This window comes from Centroberyx gerrardi, chromosome 7 (genome assembly GCF_048128805.1).
Source record: "Centroberyx gerrardi isolate f3 chromosome 7, fCenGer3.hap1.cur.20231027, whole genome shotgun sequence".
NCBI classification, from domain to species: domain Eukaryota; kingdom Metazoa; phylum Chordata; class Actinopteri; order Beryciformes; family Berycidae; genus Centroberyx; species Centroberyx gerrardi.
Genome location: NC_136003.1, coordinates 13,271,192 through 13,288,393, shown reverse-complemented (window position 1 = coordinate 13,288,393; position 17,202 = coordinate 13,271,192). Strand labels below are relative to the sequence as shown.

The 17,202-nt window shown below is 41.6% G+C and overlaps 3 protein-coding genes across 3 annotated transcripts in view; 1 reads left to right on the top strand and 2 right to left on the bottom strand.

The window, feature by feature from the left end:
• Positions 1-856, top strand: part of LOC139921647 (dynein axonemal heavy chain 8-like) — a 42,760-nt gene extending 41,904 nt beyond the window's left edge. Inside the window, exons 89-90 of the mRNA XM_071911936.2 lie at positions 241-362; positions 569-856. Coding sequence (XP_071768037.1) covers positions 241-362; positions 569-856 — 410 coding nt within the window. The remainder of the gene's footprint in view (positions 1-240; positions 363-568) is intronic.
• Positions 857-1,751: 895 nt separating this feature from the next.
• On the bottom strand, positions 1,752-8,782 carry atp6v0ca (ATPase H+ transporting V0 subunit ca). The gene is made up of 3 exons (XM_071911923.1): positions 8,579-8,782; positions 5,668-5,851; positions 1,752-2,956 (listed from the first exon to the last, which is right to left on the bottom strand). Exons 1-3 carry the CDS (start codon positions 8,652-8,654, stop codon positions 2,752-2,754), a joined length of 465 nt encoding a protein of 154 aa, XP_071768024.1. The 5' UTR covers positions 8,655-8,782; the 3' UTR covers positions 1,752-2,751.
• Positions 8,783-12,171: 3,389 nt separating this feature from the next.
• Positions 12,172-17,112, bottom strand: ypel3 (yippee-like 3). Its single transcript, XM_071911927.2, has 5 exons — positions 16,790-17,112; positions 15,821-15,939; positions 15,462-15,505; positions 14,169-14,277; positions 12,172-13,362 (listed from the first exon to the last, which is right to left on the bottom strand). The coding sequence occupies exons 2-5, from the start codon at positions 15,935-15,937 to the stop codon at positions 13,273-13,275; spliced, it is 360 nt and encodes a 119-aa protein (XP_071768028.1). The 5' UTR covers positions 15,938-15,939; positions 16,790-17,112; the 3' UTR covers positions 12,172-13,272.
• Positions 17,113-17,202: the final 90 nt, after the last annotated feature.

The window sequence follows — 17,202 nt, the reverse complement described above, 5'->3', positions numbered from 1 at the left end:
TGTTGAGCCAAGACACATACCATGTACTGTCAGTGTTGTGGGTTTGAATCCAGTTTACAACCTTTATTGCAAAGTCTCACTCGTCTTTCTATCCATTTCCATCATTCTAGACTGTATATTAATAAACAAGAAATGCCATAAGCCTCTTGAAAGGTCCAATTAACAAAACTATGAAAAGAAGAAATTGCATATTTGCTATGAATTTATCTTAATACTGTCTAACCTTGGTAACGTTTGCAGGTTTCTTGACAGCTATGAGACAAGAGGTAACAAGGGCACACAAAGGCTGGGCTCTGGACACCGTCACCCTACACAACGATGTCCTGAAGCAGAACAGGGAGGAGATCACAGCCTCCCCACCAGTGAGTCACGGAGCATGGAAATACTGACAACACACCAACTTGCAATAACAATAATAAATCAGAATTCATGAATTCCTAAATTCATTCATAAATTGCTAAATTCAAATGTAGTCACTGAATCCGTTATCCGTTATGACGTTTATTCTTTTAAAAAACTGCACTAAAAGCTGCTTCCCCTCTCTCTGTCCCTGCCTGCACCTCAACAGGAGGGAGTGTTCGTCTACGGCCTGTACCTGGACGGAGCCGGCTGGGACAGGAGGAACAGTCGTCTCATCGAGTCCTCGCCCAAGGTGCTGTTCACGCCCCTGCCCGTCATCCACATGTTCGCCATCAACTCCACCGCCCCCAAGGACCCTGAGCTCTACATCTGCCCCATCTACAAGAAACCAAGGCGCACGGACCTGAATTACATCACAGGAGTGGTGATGCGGACCGCCCAGTCACCGGACCACTGGATCTTGCGTGGCGTCGCCCTGCTCTGCGACATCAAGTGAACGACAGCTGCGTCGTCAGGTTGTGTTCTGTTACTTAAAGAGAAAATAAACTTTTTCTTTTGGTTTAATCTCAAATGTGTCATGAGGTGTGTTTAGGTGTTACTGGTTGTATTCCTGTATTCCAATTTATTACAAAAAATAAGTACGCTATACCGTTTGCAGGGGATCGTCTGAGATACTCATTTTCAGTTCATTCACAAGGTGTAATTAGGTTTTTCCTCCCCATTCCTGTATTTTATTTAATTTGTGTGCCAATGATCAGTATTTTGGCCAGTCAGTCATCCACCTGAGATGATGCAGTTTGCATTATATATTTATTGAATAATTGATCAATACTACACTGGTCTGTGGGAAGCCCTCAACCTGGATTGATATGGAACCTGATCAAAATGTCACATTACAGAGTACGCATGAATATTATCATCATTATCCTGGGTTCCAATGGAGAGTTTTAGTGTCCCATGTTCTGAAAGCTGTTTCAGAGGCTTCACCACGCTGCCAGGACAGAATTCTGGGGGAAACACTGAGTTGCTGCGTCTGGTGTGAAGTGAACGTACATAATGATCAGCACAGGGCCAGTCACAGCAGCCAGCGCAGTGAGATAGCCATCTGCCAATGAGCCACATAGGTCAGTTTAAAAAAAATAAATAATAAATGACTTAAGTGCAGGAAGAAATTCTAAGCCTGGCAGAACAGCATGAAATGCTGAATTTACATAAGGAAACTGCTCTACATAGAAAACCCTGCAATCTTTTGACAAGCCATCATCTATTTCCCATAATATCCTTTTACACCAAATGCTTTGCTAGTCAAGTCACCCCATAAATATCAGAACCAGATGAGTTTCTCTGCGATTCCTCTGTCCTCCGACAACATAAAAGGCTTGACAACGATATTCTGGAGGAGGTTGAGATTTATTTGGAAATCTGACAGGCATGGCTGAACAGTGAGCTCTCACCTTAAACAAAATCAAGACAGCAGCACTACAGGTAAACGGTACTAGTGTTTGAGAATGTCATATTAAACACAGATCCACTTGCACGCATTATACACTCAGGTCATACACACACGCACGCACACACATGCACGCACGCAGTTAACCCTATGTCAACATCTGGACATCCTCCATTAATAACCACACTACATCCAGAGGAATTCCAAGCACTTAGAACAATTACCCACAGTGCAATTCATCTAACTATACACAGATAATTTATATATGTATATGTATATAGGGTATTCAATAAACATTATTCCATTTAAACAGTTTCATTAACAAGTCAAAATCTTCAGTTTTCATAAATAGTGAAAAAATAACAAAACGAAAAAAATAGCTATGTCTTGACAGTTCCTCACCATTGTGATTTGAAAATGGTCCCCGAAAAAAGAACATGAATTAAAAAAAAAAAAAAAAAAAAGGAAAATGTGCATGATTCTTTCAAACAGTCAGTTCCTCAGACACTGAGAATGACAACCAAAAACGACCAACAAAAATCAAGGAGGGAAACGGGTAGAGGGGTAAACGTTGATACTCACACTCACAGCACGGACGGGTTACTACATTTACAGGGGGGAGGGGGGAGACGACTCTGGACCACTGTACAGGTAAGATCAGACGAGAATCAGGGAGACTGTCCACACATCATCCCAAAACAACCCCAACACTTCCCCATGCCCGTTCTGCATACACAGGACCTGACACAACTGGATGGCTTTAAACAATATGGAAAGATCACATCTACTGAAGACAGGGCCGTCGAGCAGACCGCCAACATACTATTATGGCCATCCCATCCTGTCAGACCCGCAGGGTGTTATGGAATTAGGTGAAAGTCTCCTATTTGTTCTTGCTGCTTTGATGTGGAATGAATGAGATGGTGTTGATGCAGACACTTTTATTTTGTAGACAGGATGAGAGCCACGATGAGGCCGTAAAGCCCCAAGACCTCAGCGAAGATCAGGATCAGGATCATACCCACGAAGAGCCGGGGCTGCTGGGCCGTGCCTCTCACGCCGGCATCGCCCACGATGCCGATGGCGAAACCGGCTGCAAGGCCGCTCAGGCCCACGCTCAGACCGGCGCCAAGATGCAGGAAACTCCTGTTGGAAAAAAGGACAAGAAAATCGGATTGGTCACCACATAATAGACATAACAGGCTACAAATTGTGATATTTTGCCGTACATTCATTATAATCAGGCTATACTGTATCAGCAAAGACTACAGAAACAGTTCACCCCAAAATTAAAATTCAGTCCATCTACTCGCCACCAACTCCACTGAAGTTCGTAGGACCACTGAACACAGAGAGTTCATCCCCATAGTTCCAGCTCTGCCTTCTCCCAAATTACTGAAGTTAACAGCTCAAAGAAAGCACTGTAGCCTAATGATTGTGGGCCCAAAAGGCCAATATTTACCTCATTATCTCCTTTATTTCCTCACCACACCCTACAGTAGCAAGTAGTCTTTTGCCAGAGCGCTGTAGGGTGTGTGCGACAGCATTGTCAGTGAGGAAAATAAAGGAGATAATGAGATAAATATTGGACTTCTGACCCACAGCGCAGTTGTCTGGCTACAAAAAGCTTTGATTCTGCTGCATGAGCTGTTTAGAGAAAATTTGATGGACATTTTATGCTTTTTTTATTTTTTAGAGCTGTATAAAGACGGGCCAGTTAACTAAATAGTTTGGGAGAAGACTGAGATGGAACTATGAGGGCTGACTTGCTGTGTGTTTGGTTTTCATACAAACCTCTGGAGAAACTGGAGTTTCGACTGACATGGGGGTGAGGTGATAAAAACTGAATTTTCAGTTTTGGACAAACGTTTCCTTTAAGCAAGCGCAATCCTAACCCAATTAATTCCCAGAACTATAGCACTGCGGAGGGCACACACGATGTTCACTAATCACTATGCAATACAATTTACCAGTTACTATGACATGAAATAACATGGTGCTTTGTGTTTACTGTGCAGAGCTGAAATGTGACGCCAGGAGTTAATGACATGCAGGTACACCTGAAAAAAACATCCTGTTTGTGCACTTTGATGTCAACCCTCTAGCTTAGAAGACAACCTAGTTTACAGTCATTACATAACGAGGAAATCCTGGCAATTGCCACTTCTCAATGGCCAAGTTATTGTTCTCAGATAATTTGTTTACTGATCTTCTAACTTTTCTGATTTCTTAGGTGGCTGCTTTGTGTTTCCCACTCCACCTTAGCAGTCATGTCTTTGGTTATTACAGCTGTGCTACAGCTGTTGGGTCTTTACACTGAAATGTAACTGGTAGCTACATTACAGACCTCGTAGTTCCCTACAAGCCAGAGCGCAGCCTGAGACCGCAGGCCGAGCCTCCTGGCTCAGGACTAAAGCTGACTGAGCTTTTACCATCAGGGCTCCTAGACTTTGGAACGGCCTGAGGAACTAAGACTTGCCAAGTCAGCATCATCTCTCTCTCAAAATCACCTCTTAAAACATTTTTATAGACTTGTTTTTATGCTATTGTTTTCGACCCTGCTAACTTGCCGTTTCTGATGTTTTCTTTTATCTGATTTTAGTTTATTCTTCTTTTAATGTATTTGTAAATTTTTTTTCTTGCTTGTGCTTCTTATTTTTATCTCCTCATTTTGCATTTTACTGTTCTTGTTTTTATGTCTTCCTGTAAAGCACTTTGTAAAATCTGTTTTTAGATAAGTGCAATATAAATAAATCTTATTACTATTAAATGTAGATAGCAACAACCTCAATGCAGCATATTATTTGGGTATGGACTCCATCTATAATATGCTGAAATGTAGTTTGGTTATGAGACGTTCAGCAGCAAAATTGTTTAATTGAAAAATTGTGGTTTAGTCAATTAATTTGTAAAATAATGAACAGATGAACTGATAACAAAATAATCATTAGCTGCAGCCCTAATATTGTGAACATGAAACCAATGTGTTATTCCATATGAATTAATCCCAGGAAAATAACAAGGTCTGGATTAAAAGTGAATACCACTCAGAATTAACAAGTTTCATGTTCATATGTTTGACTCCAGTTCAATATGAATAAATATTCTCCTAAAATTGGAAACCACAAAACTATGGCTTATCTGTGTTGTCTTCAGGACACACAGTGTTCAAGCTGTTCACTTGATAATGAATGGGAGACTGACTTTGCCAAATGCAGGCTGGTCGAACTTTTACACCCAAATAATAAGATACATAATAAGCTTAGTAGCCTAGTTCTTGGTAGCACCATCAGTTCTGAGTCAGAAAATGCACTCTCCCCAGAAAACCAGCCTGGATTCTATCAGTCACCTTCAGCATTTTTACCAATTTGTTTTACAGAGACAGTTTAAGAGTCAGACAGTCTGCGCTCATTTGTCGCTGCAGGGAATATTCCCTGATATGAACTCAACTGCCTCAGAGCGCAGGACGACATGTAAATGCTGAGATTGAGTGGCACTTCACTTTAAAAATGAAATAAAGCCTGCACACCGAAATTGATGTTTCGAGCCCTCCGGCTCTTCGTCAGGTTAAACTCACAGTAGCTTCAACAGCTCAAAATGTTGTCAATAAGCGATGTGTTGCAGCATTTCAGTCTGCCGGCTACATTTCATTTGTCATGTTGTTTTTGAGCCTGGTATCAAGTGATGTGCAGATTCTTTGATGCTGGTATTCCACTAATCAATTGGTATTCCATTAATCAATTTCTGCTGAGTGACAAAGACACCACCCAGCCAAGTTACATCAAATAAGTTGAGCTTTCGCAAAGGTTGCTCTAATGAACTGCTGTATCAGAGGCCTACTGTAAACTCAGCCTTACTTGTAAAGAGTGACTCTTTCGGAGATGTTGTTTGCTATCAGCACAGCCACCACCAGCCCGTAGATGGCGATGATACCAGCCATGACCACGGGGATGATGGACTTCATGATGAGCTCTGGCCGCATCACAGACATGGCAGCGATGCCCGTGCCGCTCTTCGCTGTTCCATACGCTGCTCCTAATGCTGGAGAAGAGAGCAGAGACTTCCTGTCATTTCATTCATTCAGTTGAAATTCTTCATATACAAACAAATCCTAACAACCACATTTGTCAAAGCAAAGAGTCTTCAGTTTTAACTCAAGCCAGACAGGATATGGATTCAAATCTGGTTGGGTCAGAACTTCATAAAATTCAAGCTGTAGGTAAAAGACAAGTGTGAAACACAAAAAGATATTTAACAAAAAAGCTGTACATTTAAGGAATTTCAGCAATGCTCTGATTGAGACCCGAGGAAAATTTAGTTAAATTCCTTCGTTTCCAGCATTACAAGGAACCTTGTAAGAAGAGCAAAGATCAAAGATGTAGTAACAATAAATGTAAAATATTACTGTCCCTAGAAGGATCATCTTTGACACACAAGCGTTAGGTAAAGGGGCTTTAAAAGCAACATTTCACATTGATTAAACATTTTCACTTTTAGGTGCGCACACACCCTCAGTTCATGGACTATTAGCCACCAGTGCCTGGCCTGTGTATCTGTACAATTCACTTTAAAACCCGAGCCAAAACATAATACACATAGGCTGTACAAATCACAACCATGTAATTCAGATAATGTAAAAAGACTTAAAAACTGTAGACCAATTCTACTTACTGATCTATTTGTCTCTTTACCATTTCTTACCACTCGGTAGGAGCTTTCTGCAGCTCTATTTGGTGACCTGCTGTATAAGCCTCAGTCCCATAGCCAGGTCCAAAATATCAAGGCTCTAAAAGTGTGAGTGTTGTGGTCAGAAACACATCACATGACACACTATCAGTTCTTACAACCCATTCAAATAATAGAAGCCTACAGATAAGAATAAAGTAGCCTAGTGTAAATGTATTTTTTGAATGCATTAATACAGCCAAACTGACTTTTTCTATAGGCATTGTCAATGAAATTGAATGCTGTATTTTTAATCCACCCGTTTTATTTGATTCTCTTCATTTAGTGTTCAGTAGAGCCCTATTTTATCAATTTTGCAGAAATCAGACAGAATCACAGATTTTTGGGTTTAAAATGTGTGTGTTCGCTTGTATGTGTGTGTCATAGAAACCATATGGATTTAGGATGAGGACAAAATGTCCAGGCCAGAGTTATTAAACCACTAGCCATGATTAAACCGAATTTCATCCTATTCTCATGTTTCACCCTTAGCATAGAATATGGAAAAAAATAAACCCAAAAAATCTGATAGTATGGAAAAACCTTAAATATTTTAAAGGACCCTAAATAACACTGCTTGAAAACCTGACGAGTGTCACAGACGCCTGAATCTTTCTGTTGCTGAGGTGTGAGAGTCTATGGAGTTGGCAGATCTAGAGGCGGAGCACACAAGGAGGACATTTTATTATTTTATTCACATTGATCAAAGTCTATAACCTGGATCACAACCCTGTTCAACAGGAACAAAACAATAACTTTAAAGTAATTTTTCCACGCCCCTCCTTAGTGTTCAGTGCACCTGACAGCCACTGATTGAACAGAGACAAACCAGTGGTTTATCACACAGCGCTAATTGGCCATATGTCACCTTCTCAAGCATCTTTTAGGATCCCCAGGTGTGAAAGAAATCCAGGGGATCTACACTGTACAGTAAGCTAATAATTTTAGGGTCAAATGCCCCTTGGATACCTACAGAGCCCAGGCCTGCTCAGGACAATGACTGATTAGTTTATGAGTTCACTGACCGAGGGCCACAGGCTGCACAACTCTGAACAGTCAGCTGGGTCTGGTAGCTCCACGATTAAGTTGCCTCCGAGTGCTTACTAGGGATCAGCTTTCCTACCTCCTTTCGCAAACCCTACCAGTAATGAGAAAGTGGCAACTTTTACTCCATCTCTGTTATTTGAGCAACTCCATCCTACACCCATGTGCTGGAGCACAGGCAGGCCTATCAACCAGGATGGGATACTACCAAGGGGTAGACTCAGACTGATGGATACTGCTGAAACCTTAATGTGACATTGGTGTTACTCACCAGTTACAAGCTAACACACCAACTGTTCAGCACCAGCAGAATAATAAAAAGGAGGTGCTGTAATGTGAAGATTTGCAGCCATTTCACTATTTTACCAGCCAGGAGCGTTTGGCTTGTGGCTGATGTTCATTTCCCACCCTAGTGTTTAGGCCCGGGTCTGGCTTTCCTTGAATCCCATTCAAGTCAATGGGAAACCAGCGTGAAAACATGCTGTGGACCCAACCGAGCAGAGACAGACAGGCCTGCCCGGTGCAGCGCCTCCAATCTGCCATCACCTCAGGCTTTGCGTCACGAATTAGCAGCAGCACAATATGTGAGCTACCTTGCTAACGTTAGCTGTCTCACCCTGTGGTAGCAGAAATAGAAATCGCATGATGTACAGTAATATAACCTGTCGGCCAGGAGGCAGATAAGATGTTAGCCGTGTAGCGCCGTTAACGTTAGGTCAGTAACAGCTTGATGTCGGTTGAAACCTCCGGATCCCTTCCCCCGCCTGTCATCACGGTCAGGTGTGTGAGCCGTGACAGCGAGCTTACCTAAGCTAACGCAGTCGACAGCTAGCTTAGCGAACAGCCACATCATTTCACGAAGACTAACGTTAACGTCGTTTCATAACAGCATTCAACGATTACAACGAACAAACCTAACGTTATGTGCATCGAGACATAATTCGGCATAAAACTTAACGTAAAGGCCTGAAATGATTCATGAGAGGTCGGTGTAATTACCACTGAAGACCATGGCCGCAGAGGCTCCCATCACAGCGAAGAAAGGGGAGTACTCGGGGCTCTCAGCAGAAGACATTCTCGCACGTTTTCGGGATAATACAGGTGCAAATTAAAATATCTTCTTTTTCCTATCCCACGGTCAACTCTGGGCAGGTTAAAACACTGAGAGGAGCGACGACGCAGCTGCTACCAAGAGCACCGGTGTAGAAGAGGAAAATGGCGAAACGGAAAAAGTCACATGACCAAGTATCTTGGAAGGGTCCATTTTACGGTCATGGGGGTGCCGGATATAAACACGCATAAAACAATCTCTCCTTTCTTGTGAATCGCACTGTGCAATATCCTGTAGAAACGGGTCTCATTTGGTAGTGATTTACACAGCCGTAAGGTATTATAGAGGTCTATAGTGGTTCAATACACAATCTTGAATTGTACTGTACATGTATTGTGGTATGTTCTGCTGCAAGTCCACTGCCTGCAGTTGCAATGTAGTTTGTAACTGCACTCTGGCCTATTAATTATTAGGTATCATAATGACAGTAGAATAAACTAGAGCAGTAGTGTTTTCCCCCCTTAAATTATAAATACAACAAAATAAAGAAGTCAGTGTGATCTAGATTAGATCAGAAAGCGCACTCCGGTCTAGCAGGATGTGTCATCCATTGCCCCTAGCTAGATGCACCTGCTGTCATTTGTTGTTTCCTCCATGAAAAACCCACCCTGGATGGTTTATTATTCATTTATCAGCATGACACTCTGAAAGTTAGAAGAAGAGTGACCAAGACTCTCCTGGTGGTGAAACCAAGAGATAAAATCCTGGAGTTTGGAGCTGCTGACTTTGTGGACAAGGTGACAGTAGGCCCACCTCAGGGAAATAGGCTTATTTTCTTATATTGGTTAAAGGGGCATTTTACTGATAATTCACCTCAATACAATTTTGTCCTTACCTTAAGAATGATTCTCCCACACAGATGTTCAGTTTTGTCTTTTGTGCATCAGCTACTTGGTTGTAGCCTAATGATATGATTTGAATTCCTATAAGATCATATTCACTCTTTAGCTTAAATATCTAAAACAACTTAATAACTTAAAAAGTACATGTATATTTTTCCAACAGTAATCCTCAATGAGGTATGGTGTCATGCTTATTTTTCACCCACATCATTTCATTGAGGTTTACACAACTATACTTATTTTGGACAAGACCAGAAAGTCATGGTTTGTCTTGGCCTCAATTAGTCTCCTTGTATGAAACCCAAAGCTCCTTTTCTATTATTCTGTCTTCTTCTAAGGAATCCATGTCTTACCAATAGCAGCCTGCATCTTTCCAAAAACCTGAACAGTCAGATAGAATAGGTCAAAGATCTTCTATAGCAATAGGCATTGATGTATATTGACAACTTTCAATAGCATTAAGCAGGCTGAGAGATTCAGAGCTCCAGCAAATGGCTTATACATAAACTTACATCACTTATCCGGTGTTACACTAGAATTTTGTTTTCTATAACCATTACAGGATTACGCTGTGTAAAGGAAAGTTGGGTCAAATCAAGTAAAATTAATTTATAAAGTGCTTTTAGCAAACCAGTTCACCATAAAGTGCAAAGGACATGAATGGGGCAGCAGGGATGGTTAGTCCGTCCCATAACCAAAAGTTCACAGGTTTGATCTCTAAATTCTCTATAATGGGTCTCATTTACTTCTCCTCTCTGTGTGTCACACCATTTTCCAGTTGTTATTTTGGCTCTGTCTACCCAAACCCAGAAAACAGGAGAGCATTCTGGCATTTCCCTAAGCATTTTTAAATTCACTACACTGAAAAACAACTTGATTGAGTGTCTAAACACTGGAAAACTACTTTCTAGGAGGGACCATTAACCATAATGGTGTGTGACATACATAATGCTGAAATGAACCTTGTCTTTACTCTGCTCTACTATATCTTACCCTGCCCTGCCTGAGACTCAGTAAGGCTTTCAAGTTCTTTGGATTCTGCTTTGGCAAATGTTTAGTTTAGTGAATGACCGGCCTTTGATTCCAATCCGTTCATGAGTGTATGTACATATGGATTTTTCAGAAGTTACAAGTCAAACCGGAACAGCCAGTGGAAAGTGCATTGCATGCTCATATGACTGTCAGCAGCCCCCGACCCAACTTGTCTTTAAAAAAACAAAGAGCTATTAGGTCAGAGGAGGTCAGAGCTTTTTCATGTGACTTGTTCCTGGAGTGTATTCAGAAGACTATGGGAGAAGACTATGTGAACTATTTTCTGTTGGAATCATTACATTTATGTAACCGTTATAATCTAATGCCCTGTGCTCTAAGGACCCGGTGTACAATGCAACACCCTGTAGTGCTCCACTGACTGAAATGGATTTAACTTTGTCTTTGAGAATATAAGGGCTTTCTCCACCGCTGCACTCTTTGAAAACAAGAAAGTGTATGAATGAATTTTTTTTTTAAATATTACAGCCATAAAACTGTCAGTGAGAGGACAGATTAGAGGATATGTGATTTGTTTTCATCTCTCAAGGCATGAAACTCACTTATTCAAACTCTGCAAATTCTGAATTTCTCTAGTGAATTTAATTTCTTAGCTGCCAGAGTAGATTTTAGAATAAAAGTTAACACCCACAGCCAATATTTACATTAGAAACAATTTATACCTGTCAGAATTAGAATTATGTGATGCTGCTGAGTCTAAATCCCAGCTCATGTTGTGCTGTCTGTGTTCAACTATCACATCAAATAATACAATACTTGAGGCTGGACAGCCCACTCTCTCTCTCTCTTACCGTCTCCCACTGTGTACAACTGACGCCTACTCTCTTTGCAAAATGCTTGATGGTGTGAAACATGAGTAACTGTTAGTTTTGAGTCATCTAAGACATTTGCTTACAAAATAGTCATGTCTTTGGAGATTGTTGTTTTTTTTGACTGAAGAATTTCAGGTGGTATATTTCTTCCACAATGAGTATACGTTTTGGAATCAAGCCCTTAACGTTGATCTATATCTAACAAATTCAACTGGTATATGTGCTCTAACAATAGAAAAATGCATTTTCAACCATTTACTACAGCCTGAAAACCTGGGTGTCTAACAGTATCCACAGCACCATCTGCTGGCTAACTCTCTCCACAGATTCAGATGCTTTCCTCTCCCTGCTGGAAATGGGAGCTTTGCTGCCGTGCAAATAAGAGAAAGGAACACGAGGTTTGTCGTTATAAATTACGTTTAAAACCTTAAACTGTGGGCATGTGAATGATTTGCTCTGTCTGTTTTCCATTAATTCCTCAGGGCAGTAAAACGTATGACAGTTATTAGCATTTAAATTCATCAAGGGGATTAGCCTACGGCTCCATTGTTTTTAAATGGCGGTGATCAAGATTAAAAGGCTGTTCCTGTGTACTTAGAGAAACCACTTTTCTCAAACGCCTTCATTCCTCATTAGAATACAAGTTGTGAAAGTTAATCATTAAAAAAAAAAAATCACATCAGGAGAGGCTGATGGGATTACTCATGTGTGAACCAATAGCAAATAAAAGCCCCTTATTCAGATTATATCATTAAAAACAAAACAATGTCAACTACAGACATTTACCACATACCGTTTAATGTGAGAGGTCAGGTTAAAATAATACAATTTAATGAAAGAAGCAGACATAAAAATCACCATAAATATGCTACATAATCCTAAACACATTTCGCTCTACCATGATTGAGTAAATGTATCCGTAAGGGCAGCTGGATGTTAGGTTATATACACAAGACTGATCTCGCCATCAAAGAAGGTAAAAGTGGAAATCCCAACTGTGCAGCGGAAACTCTTGATGTGAACCCCAGACAAATGCTTCTCAACACCGTCCAGCTCGTGACATCTCAGCACACACTGCATAGACACACACACGTCCCGTCTCACATTAAAACACACACACTAAAATGTATACCCACAAGCAGAATACGCTCATACTCCATGTTTGAGAACTCTGCAGCCTTTTGCATGACCAATTGATCACCCTGATTGCCTTTGGAGGACAAAACATGACCATTGTTATTGTTCTTACGATAAAAAATGAACTTTGTTGATACACGATAAAAACAAGCCCTCCTATTGCTCTAAGTATTCCCCCATAAACCTGTATCACTTTGATCTATGGGTTACATAAGCCAAAATGTTTTACTCCGTTTGGGCCATTAGAGACACGCCTACATGTGCAGCTGAAACTCACAAGGCAAACCAGAGTGTTTGCATCCAATTTGTAAGAGGGTCAAATTATCTGAAGTTGAAAAACTTCCACTGACCTCACTCCCACAGAGTGAGACTGTTCTGTGGTTGCATCACTCAAACAACACACACACACGCTTAAAAACCCAACATGCACACGTGCCTGTGCGCCTACGTCTCCCAGCCCGTCTCTCACACACACAAACCCTACACTCATTCACTCCACGTCCCAGCACAACTAAGAATTGGGATAGCAGTAAAAGCAGATGTGCTCTCGTAGTCGCTGGAAAAACGTATGAAGAGGATATAAAGATAAGGCATCACATGCTATTCTTGGCAAAGCTGTATGAAGTGGAAGGGTGGCATAGCGATGGCTCGTATGCGGGATGAGGAGGCTACGCTGGAACCCTTTTAGGCCGAGGGGATGGAACTTTGAAAGAGTCATGAAGAAAGCTCAGGGTTTCCCTCTCAGTCCCATCCGTTGTCCTTTATCATGTGGGACAGCTCAATGATGAACTTCCCCTCCTTGTACTTCTGACTCAGTTCAAAGGCTTGCTCCTGGAGATAGAGAGAGAGAGAGAGAGGGGGCAAATAAGGTTGGCTGAAGCATATCAAATGTAGTTGAAACTCAGTTTTATACTACGGTCAAGTAAAATTGATAGTTTCATAAGGCATATGCAGATATTTTGAATTTTTGTTTATTTATTTGTCTTTCCGCATTTGCCCTGCAGCTACCCTAAAATTAGAATTTCAATGTATTGCTTAAACCTGATAATATCTTGATGTTGCGAAATGACTCATGACTTGATTTTTGTTATTTGTTTCCCAAAGTATGGTAGAGAGTTACAGTATGAGAAGGGTGACTGAATTTGTTTGGCATTGTGTGCTTCAAATTCTTACCATTTGGAAATATTGCCTTTAAGACCCCATTTGACTACAGGGATCATTAAGGTTTCATCTAATCTATGACAACAGTATCACAATATAATATGTGCAGTGTTTGCTCTGTATTCATTTAGCAGTGGTGCACCACCACAGCAAGGAAATTACCACCACTGCTAGAGAAAATGTGAAAATAAAATTAGCATTGTAATTTAGTCTTACTATCATGTAAAACTAAAAATAAGTGTAGTCTAAATGTTTTAGAAGTAATTATTTTATTATTATTAAAAACATTTTTAGGACTAACAACCTCAACTTGAAACATAACTTAACCCAAACCGCACAGATATGGGACAAAACTAGAATAATCCCACCACAGCTGCATAAAATTAGAGGAAACACTGTATTAGATAAGAAAAGATTGCACTTTATTATGTGTGTGCAGCCATGTCATGAGCATGTGTGTGTGTGTGTGTGCTTACATATTTCCAGCCCAGCGTGGTGTGACAGTTTTCACAGTAGATGTCGGCCACAGCGTGCAGCCCGGTGAGCAGCAGCCTCTCCTCCGCAGGACCGCAGCCGACGTTCACTCTGAAACCAGCAGCAGCACCGTCAGACAAGAGCTTTCTCTGATTCATCAAGGGCTTCACGATAACTGAGTTACTCTCCCCAACAACAACAACAACAACAACAACAACAACAACCTGGAGCCCTGGCTCTTAAATGGATGCCTTGATATTCTGAATATTAGCCGGTTAATTTACTTCACAGTTCACAAGGTTCTTCCCATATAGTGAGAACAAAAAAAAAACTTTACACATTTGTCTTTCAACCACCCAAAAAAATGGCACTGTGTCAGCATTTCTCAGAGTCAATATGTGCATTACCCACAGCCCAAATAGTTAGCTTGTAGTTGGCTAGCGATAACCATTGATTTTGCTGACGAATGCCAACATGCACATTTTTTGTCCAAACAATATACTTTCCTACAATCCCACAAGGACTTGTGGAGGAAAAAATGACTAGAGTTCAGATTATAAAAAGGTCTCCCTTGAAACAAAGCTCCCATGAGAACTACCAGGCCTTTCCATAAGCTTGAAGCCACTTTAAACATAATTCCAACCGGATCAAAGAGGTTTAAACTGTACAGATGCTGATGAAGTTGGATTTAAGTGTTGCAGTCAATCTGACGGGGAAGCCTGAACGCCCTCATCACTAAGGTTACAGCCTGAGTGTTCCTGACCTACTAACCCAAGAGGAGGGCGACTGTACATGTGAGGAAATTCACCTGACTTCAAGGTCCACTCTGGAGCTAATCACATCTCTATTGACAGTGTGGTCTGTGCAAACACACGCCTCTGCTACGGGGGATTTGTTTTCACAGAACTAGAGGATGTCAAAGTTGATGCGCTGTGAAAACAAACTAGATCATAGATTCCCCCAAAGGTTTTCCTGTCTAGGACCCACAGAGATATGCATTAAGCCACAATCCCCCATTTGCAAGTTTTGTTTCCAGGGACCCCATCTGGGAAGATTTTCTTTTTAATGCAGGGTTCATCAACAGGGTTTTTTGGCAAGGTGGGTCTGGTGCGGAGCTGTAAATTAGGCGGTGAGGCGCCAGTCTTACACTCTTGGTGTAATTCAACACAGAACTATATATCTATAGGGAGATGACAATGAGAGACTGGAAAGCTAAGATTAGAACATTCATGATAAATGTGCCAACTTCCAGTGAATGAAGTGAGAGTGAAACTGAAATATTCTAAGATACTCACACAGAGTTGAAGAGGTAGGCTCGGCCCTGACTCCCCTGGAAAGACTAGGAGACATGGAGGAAAGAGGAAATCAGAACAGGCGTCCTTCATGTACCCACTTGACTTGACATGAAACTAACTTTTCCGTTTGTTAACGGCTACAGAGGCCAGCGGATTCAAGATTTCACCAGCTAACTTCCAACTTTCCATATTATATCCAAACTTTCTTGTAAGTTTGGGTCCTTTCCCGTCATTTTTTTTTACCACCTGGATAGTCAAAACCATTTTCCCTACTGTCTGACCTATGTAGGAACCACGAAGTGATGTAGTTGGCACCTGAAGTGATTATGATTTGTGATAATGGGTGGCAGCGTGCTGACCTTGGAGATAAGGTCGTCATGGTTGGCCAGGTGGGCGCGGCAGTGGACACAGCTGTAGCGACGGTGGCAGGAGTCCAGGTAGGCCTGGAATGTCTTGGCCTTCGTCAGCTTCACCATGTCTGAGGAGGAAGTTGGAAGCAGGATTGTTAGTAGTTGCACGACTTGGGGATGATGCATGCATGTAGGCCATGACTCCTAAGACACACTGGCATAACCATTTATATGAATTAGGGACCGGGCGGATTGCTTCTTTTAGATTAATTAGGGTTTTCCTTTTGCACTGTGATTAACTTTTACCCTTATCAGTGAGGAATGTGCAGTGCAGCAGGACGGCTGAATGGCAGAGGCTCGTACTGTAACCATCAGCCACACAGGGTCCAACAACCTAAACAAATCTCATCACAGGCTCACAATACAGCTGAACTTGCTTTATCCCAACCTTTGAAAACTGCTAGAATGTATTGTATTTGGCTATCTTTCAGTACTGTTATTGTGCAGAAATTGGCAGAGAATGAAAGTAGCACTTGGCAGAGGATGCAGTGTCACAAATTAACCAGGTTAGTTCAAACTAACACTGACAGATAGGTTAGGACACCATGTTGGAGATTTTTCATCAGGTAGCTTGCTTCCTGGTTCATGCAGTAAGTTGCACTCACAGTTGTCATAGCTAGCTACTGTCTGTCCTCAGCGTCATTAGATGAAATCAATAACCCAAATTCAACTCGTGGCAGTGCGAGTTGCACCATGACCATCAATGCACTGTCCTGACTCGCTAATCGTCTGCTAGTCGCAAAACAGACGGTCTGGTTCCTCTGTCAGCCACAACACCACGGCCACTAGCTGTAACCTAACGTGTTAGCTAACCAGCTAACTCCGCACTGTCACAACATGCAGCAGCACAGCAGCAGCTCAGATACAGATACAGTAGGTCAGATGCGCATTGCAGGATATTTCCTGGTATCGACTCACCTAATGTTTGGGCTGTTCACAGTGGACCAATGCGACCGACAACGGGCAGGTTAACTGAGATGCATCCGACTAGAGGAGGCGGTCAGCAGGTTGGCTTGGTCCAGCAGTCGACCATGCGCTGATGATTCAAATAATAAAAAGACTCTTTTGTTGCAGGTTTCGTTCCCTTCGTAAAAACACGTTTACCCGCGCTTCGTTTATATTTTTGAAGCAACTTTGAAATCCCTGTGTTGTCTTCGTTAAAACAGTGGCTAAAATCCGACAATGCTGGCAAGCTGACAAGGTTAGTTTGCGGCGGCGGCGGGAGAAAAAATGCAGTTTGTTTATCAAAACACAGAGGAGGAAGTCTCAAATGCGTCAGCAAGTGCAAAACAAATCGCTGTCGACCAATAGGAATCACGGATTATCAGTCA

Coding starts and splice junctions, on each gene's coding strand:
- atp6v0ca (XM_071911923.1), bottom strand. CDS start 8,654: ATGTCTTCTGCTGAGAGCCCCGAGTACTCCCCTTTCTTCGCTGTGATG. Junction 5,852..8,578: donor TGCGGCCATGGTCTTCAGTG/GTAATTACACCG, acceptor TCTCTTCTCCAG/CATTAGGAGCAGCGTATGGA. Junction 2,957..5,667: donor GAAAGAGTCACTCTTTACAA/GTAAGGCTGAGT, acceptor TTTTTCCAACAG/GAGTTTCCTGCATCTTGGCG.
- ypel3 (XM_071911927.2), bottom strand. CDS start 15,937: ATGGTGAAGCTGACGAAGGCCAAGACATTCCAGGCCTACCTGGACTCC. Junction 14,278..15,461: donor GCCTACCTCTTCAACTCTGT/GTGAGTATCTTA, acceptor TGCTGGTTTCAG/AGTGAACGTCGGCTGCGGTC. Junction 13,363..14,168: donor CCACGCTGGGCTGGAAATAT/GTAAGCACACAC, acceptor CTCTATCTCCAG/GAGCAAGCCTTTGAACTGAG.